This window comes from Dasypus novemcinctus, chromosome 29 (assembly GCF_030445035.2).
Source record: "Dasypus novemcinctus isolate mDasNov1 chromosome 29, mDasNov1.1.hap2, whole genome shotgun sequence".
NCBI classification, from domain to species: Eukaryota; Metazoa; Chordata; class Mammalia; order Cingulata; family Dasypodidae; genus Dasypus; species Dasypus novemcinctus.
In genome coordinates, this window is record NC_080701.1 from 13,252,233 (window position 1) to 13,258,823 (window position 6,591).

At 46.2% G+C, this 6,591-nt stretch overlaps 1 protein-coding gene across 1 annotated transcript in view; it reads right to left on the bottom strand.

Moving 5' to 3' along the window:
• The window catches only part of PPP2CB (protein phosphatase 2 catalytic subunit beta), a 35,674-nt gene extending 32,123 nt beyond the window's left edge, over window positions 1–3,551 (bottom strand). The window contains exon 1 of the mRNA XM_004475169.5: window positions 3,346–3,551. Coding sequence (XP_004475226.1) covers window positions 3,346–3,447 — 102 coding nt within the window. The 5' untranslated portion in view covers window positions 3,448–3,551. The remainder of the gene's footprint in view (window positions 1–3,345) is intronic.
• Between the last annotated feature and the right edge of the window lie 3,040 nt (window positions 3,552–6,591).

The following is a 6,591-nucleotide window of genomic DNA, read 5'->3' on the forward strand; positions in this document are numbered from 1 at the left end:
TTTCTTGTAATTAGGTTTGACCTTTTTATTTTTCTCTTCCATTCTTTCTGTATACCTGCCATTTTGTCCTGAAGGGGTAGGGCATAAAGTAGGCCAAGTTAGGAGTAAAGTCACTTCGCAAATTTGTTACTAACCCCAGTATTTTGTGCCTCAGATAACTGGGACCAATAGAAATACTCAATGAGATTGTGTATTTTTCAGGGTTCTATACCCTATATATAAAATCTCCTTTGAAGTACATTCACCACTAAGGTGTAATACTAACTGATCTATTTATCTTTTCCTCATTAACATTCACTGAATGCTTATTTCCTTTCAGGACTTTGCAAGGATCGTCTTACTTGGCACAAGCAATCCAGTAGATAGGTAATATTATCCATCTTACAGATAAGGAATCAGAAGTGCAAAGAGACTGGCAGCTAGCAAGTTGTGGAGGCAGGGTTTGAACTCGGGCTGTCTACAATAACTCATTTTAAACACTTTTTGTAGGGATAAGAACAGGAATAGTTACATAAAACAGAATTTGGCAGTAAAGATTAGAATATAGAATGTATATATCACAAAAGAATAGGTACATCACAGTTGCTAGTAGAGGACTGCAAAATTAAGCATTGTTCAAAAGAGTAGAGAGAAAGGGTACTAGCAACACAGCTCCATTCTATTGACAAATCCGTCAATGGGGGTGGGGGCAAAAAAAAAATTGGTTGAAGATCTTCACTTAAAAACTCACAATTTGTGGATAAATACAGATATTCAAAGAGAAAAGTGGGTAAGATATAAACTTAAATTACCTATAAGATTCCAAGAATTGGCAGGACAATTTATTTAGGAACTGTTAAAAATAACATTTCTTAATACAGAAAACTTCAAGTGATTCTTTTTTGTGTATGTGAAAGATTTATTTATTTATTTATTTATTTCTCTCCCTTCCCTCCCCCACCCCGGTTTTCTGTTCTGTGTCTATTTGCTGCGTCTTCTTTGTCCGCTTCTGCTGTTGTCAGTGGCACGGGAATCTGTGTTTCTTTTTGTTGTGTCATCTTGTTGTGTCAGCTCTCCATCTGTGCGGCACCATTCCTGGGCAGGCTGCACTTTCTTTGGCGCTGGGCGGCTCTCCTTACAGGGCACACTCCTTGCGCGTGGGGCTCCCCTAAGCGGGGACACACCTGCGTGGCACGGCACTCCTTGCGCACATCCGCACTGAGCGTGGGCCAGCTCCACACGGGTCAAGGAGGCCCGAGGTTTGAACCGTGGACCTCCCATGTGGTAGATGGATGCCCTAACCACTGGGCCAAGTCCACCGCCCTCAAGTGATTCTTAAAACAAGTGTAATTATTTCAAAGTAGTGGTACAAGTTTTTCCACAAGAAATACATCTTAAAATGATTAGAAAGTCATATGGAAAAACTGGATTCAAAATACCATCTTTGTCCATAATGTCAAGACTATATCTAATATTCACAATGTAGCTAAATGAACTCAGCTAATGGATATTTCACTTGACTAGAGAGTTTGAGACATATGTTCTAAAGTGTAAATTTGAGACTCATGAAATTATAGATTACACTAGGAAACTGAAGTAAACAGCTTTTCACAAGAGAAAAATACCATTTACTTGGTAGTCCTATTTACAGATACAAATTGTGTTAACAAATATTTAATATCTAAAGGCCTTGCTTTTTTTTTTTTTTTTAAAGATTTATTTATTTTTCTCCCCTTCCCCCTGACAGCCCCCGCCCTGGTTGTCTGTTCTCTGGGTCTATTTGCTGCGTCTTCTTTGTCTGCCTCTGTTGTCAGTGGCACGGGAATCTGTGTTTCTTTTTGTTGTGTCATCTTGTTGTGTCAGCTCTCCGTGTGTGCAGCGCCATTCCTGGGCAGGATGCAGTTTCTTTTGTGCAGGGCGGCTCTCCTTGTGCATGGGGCACCCCTACGTGGGCACACCCCTGCGTGGCTCGGTGCGCTGTGCATGGGCCAGCTCCACATGGGTCAAGAAGGCCCGGGGTTTGAACCACGGACCTTCCATGTGGTAGGGGGACGCCCTATCCATTGGGCCAAGTCCACTTCCTGCTTCTTTATACTTACTAAAAAGAACACTAAACCTAGGCAAAACCCCCCACTACTGTAATACTAGCTATTACTCCTGTTAGAAGCTGCATAATTTAAAGAGTGTTCTATGAATAAGATTGACAAAATCTTTCCTTCTCTGGTGCATTTTTGGGGCCTCCTGACTTCCGAATATATAGAGTTTTACAGCTTAAAAAAAAAAAAGCATTAAAGCACAAATAACCATGGACTTAAAATGGGACTTTTTAACATAATACATAAAAATTAAATTATTTATATATTGTAAAATATAAATAAGAAAAACTCTGGACCTTAATGTAATTAAGGTGGAACAGACAGATAACTAGATAGAATGATAGGCAAATTGGGCAAAATGCTAAAAAAAACCAAAATGGATCTAGGTATGTGGGGGTGGAGTATGTTGGAGCTCTCTGTATAGGGTCTGCGTAATTTCTGCAACTGTCCTGTAAGTATGAAATTATTTATAAATTAAGCTTTTTTTTTTTTGGTGAAGGTCAATAATGCATTTACAGTAATAGAGTTTTTTTTTTTTAAGTAATTAGAATGCAGACCAAAATAATTTTGGTGGTTAGGAAAAAACAATGGATATAGAATTCACAAAGCTGTCTCAAGATCACACAGGCAAAAGGACTGTATACAGTTAGCCACTTGCCCATTTTATTAAAATAAAAAACTTTACATATAATGAAAGTGGAAATAACTTTCTGAAAAGCGCTATCCTGAACGAAAACCAATACCCTATTTATCATTTCAAGCTCCCAGACTTAGAGACTTGCTGCCCGGTTTCTGAAACGGAACATTTTCCTTCTAAGAGCCCCACAATTTGAAAGCCCAGTCGCCGTCTCCGTTTCAAACGAAGTGAGCCTCTATTTTAAAAGCCACCGTTCTGCGGTCGCGCTCAGGGTTCACTCGTCACACACACACAGGCTTGGCCCATCCGACTTGGCGAAGGTCCGTAGGGCTCGCGCGCCTAAGAAAAAGTCTGCTTTCACGAATAAGTTTATGACTCACGGCAAGTTCATTTTCGGTGCATTTCCAAACGAGAGGCTGCCCTTAAGACGAATTTCCAGGCACCCCAAAGCGCCGCGACTGCTCGTCCGCCTGGAAATGCTGGGGTGGCACCTACCCCGCGAAGGGGCGAAGCCGACCCCCGTCAACCCGAGGCGCGGGCCGGGGGAGGGGAGGGGGCCCGAGGGAGGCCTGCGGGTCCCGGGCCGAGGCCGGGAGGGAGGAGGGCGGCCCGCGCCCCGCCGCCTTGCCTCACCTTCTCGCACAGGGTCCGCACTTGGTTCTCGTTCAGCTGCTTACACTCGTTCAGCTGCTCCACCCACTGGTCCAGCTCCTTGGTGAACGCCTTGTCGTCCATGGCGGCCCGAGCGCCTGCCGCGCGGCCTCCCTGCGCTCTCCCGCCGCCGCGGCCGCCGCCAGCCCCCGGCCGGCGAGCACGGAGCCGGGCAGGGCGGCCCTGGACCCCGCGCCCCGCCCAAGCCCGGCGGGCGGCGCGGCCTCGGGGAGCGCCCCCACCCGCCCTTCCCGGCCCGGCCGCGCGCCCCGGGAGTCAGCGCCGGGCGCGCGAGGCGGCGGGGAGCGCGGCGGAGGCCCCGGGTGCAGCGGGCGACGGGCGGGCGCCACTCGAGCCACCTGCCCCGCCGGCCGCTCCGGGCTCCCTGGCCCGTCCCTGTGGCGCTCCCGCTCCCCTCCCTCCGAGTTTCCGTCATCGCCCGGGCATTTCCGCCGGGAAAAGGGGAGCAGGCGGCGGCCCCCGGGCTGGGACACGAGGAGGAAGGCGGCGCCCTCTGGTGGCTCGGCGGAGAAACAGTCCAGGCGGACCAAGGGGCGCGCCTCTTGCCCTCTCTTCCCTTTTCAATCCTTGTCTCGCCCAGGGTCCCGCTCTCCTGGTCCTCACAGGCGGATCTGGAAACTTCATCTTCACCTTAGCCTCCAGCACTGCTTTTCAGCTCTGGATAGGGCATTGGGAGGCTTGGACTTTTTCGGAACATTGTATCCCCAGAGTCTCGCGCTCCCCCACATTGGGCATTCAATAAATATTTATTGAGTGAATAAATGAATTATCTCCAGCCTCGTCTCTACCACTAGTTTCGGGAATCTTCCCTTTCAGCATCAGAAACATGAGAAGACTGTTTTGGGTGATCTCAATCTGCCTGCCTTCCATCTCCATCCTTCTTGACTTGTTTACTCCGATGTCTTCTGATTTCTAATTATTTGTTCATTAAATATTTATCAAGCAGCTGCTAACTGCCAGATACTGTGTAGAGCAGGTGCTAAAAGACCATACTTCCTCTCTTATTTTGCTGTTGCCTAGAAAAGAAAAAAGAAGTTTGTGGGCATTTTGTGTGTGTGTGTGCCAGAGCACAAATGTGTCAGAGACCCGTGTTTGGAATGCTATGAATACTCCTAAGGACTGAAGCAGGGTCATATGGAGGGAAAGAAGCTGGATGAGCCCCTGCTCTCAAGTGACTTGTAAATAATAGCAAACCACCCGAAAAACAAATCAAGAATAAGTGATGAAACAATAACCAACAGAAGGGTACCTGCACAATCGTAACAGATCAGCAGTCTCTGAGGTTAGTCTGGATTGCACCAAATTCTAGAGAGTCTTGAAACAGAATGAGAGTGAGAAATGAGTATGGTGTTTTTTGTTGTTGTTGTTTGTTTGTTTTTAGTTCCTAGAGAAGATAGACTGAGAACAGAAAATAAACCAGGAGGAGAAATGGAAATATGGGTGGCAGCTTTGGGAGGGAAGTCCTTGAAGTAGAGGCAAATGTATTGGGACTTAATGGGAGAATATGTTCTTAGAGATGAAAGTGGGGTGGTGAATTTGTGAAAGCAATGCTTATGAAAGTTTAGTCAAGTAGTGCTCTAGACCAAATAAGAATACTTTTTTGAATGTTTCTTTTTTTTAAAGATTTATCCCCCCCCCCCTTCCTCACCCCACCCTGCTGTTTCTGTTATGTGTCCATTCACTTTGTGAACTTCTGTATCTATTTCTCTTTGGTCTTCTCTTCTCATTTTTTCTCCTCTAGGATTCACTGGGATTTGATCCTGGGGACCTCTGATGTGGAGAGAGGTTCCCTGTCAGCTGTGCCACCTCAGTTCCTGGTTTCTGCTGTACTTCACCTTGATTATCCCCATCCTCTCTCTTTTGTTGCATCATCATCTTGCTGCGTGACTCACTTGCATGGCACTGGCTCACCATGCAGGCACTGGCTCACTGCACAGGCATGCTTTCTTTTCTTCTTTTTCACCAGGAGGCCCCAGGGATCAAACCCCGGTCCTTCCATATGGTAGGCGGAAGCCCTATCACTTGAGCCACATCCACTTCCCTTGAGTGCTTCTTATATGCTAAGTGCTTTATATGTATTATCTTACTTAATTCTCCCAATTCTGCCTCTATGAGGCAGGTGCTATTATTACCCTCTATTTTATAGAGCAGAAAACAGATGTGTAGAGGTTTAAGAACTGTTCAGGTCACACAGATATGACTCGTTGGAGTATGAATAAAAACTCAAGTCTGTCCCCAGTGTGGGACATGACTCCTGGGGATGAGCCTCTCTGGCGCCTAGGGATTACTACCAATCACTAGCTGGTAAAGCAACTAGAAAGAGACCTTGAATAAAAGAGTCAATTCAGACCAGCAGAATGTCTCAACTTACATGTAGGATGATGTGTTAAAAACTCTGTTTGACCTTGAATAAAAGGGGGAAATGGCAAAGATAAATGAGTTTATATGGCTAAGATCTTCAAAGGAGTCAGGAGGTCATCAGAGGGGTTGCGCTTATGCACACCTCAGCAGGACCCCAGAACAAGCCAAAGTAGATACAACCCTAGGTACTGGTTCTCCTGAAGGCTACAGAGACCCACAGAGAATATGGTCATGGCAGATGGATTTGGAGTTCTGTGCCATGTCAGAGGGCCCTACTTTGGAATTTGTGCTCCAGAGTGTGATGGAGATGGACTCAGATGTGACCTTTCTAGACAAGCCTCTTTTGTCACTTTTATTGAACCTGTGGTTGGTGCTAGGGATGGTATATACTCAGGGCACTTGAATCTCTGGATTGCTTCTATGCCAGCTGGGCCCTGAGCCTCAGCAGAGTTGCAACTCCTACTCTCTGGTTCATTGGACTTAGCCATGTCAGGTAACAGGGAGGTGAACATGGTCAACCACCACACCAGGGAATCAAGAGTACCTACAACTGCAAGCAGAAGAATTGCATCCATCATCCATGTGGAGTCTAAGCTCCCTCTTGATATAAAGGTTGAGTGAACGTCACCATCCAAGGGTCCACAGGATGGAGAAATAAAATATGGATTAGTGTGGACTTATTGATATTCTACTGTAAAACTATTGTGACTAGTAATAGAAGAAATTGTAGCATTGAGGTGGAGAAAGTGGCCACAGTAGTTGCAGAGGACAGGGAGAGGGAAGAAGAGATGTGATGTGGGGGCATTTTGGGGACTTTGAGTTGTCCTAAATGATATTGCAGGGCCA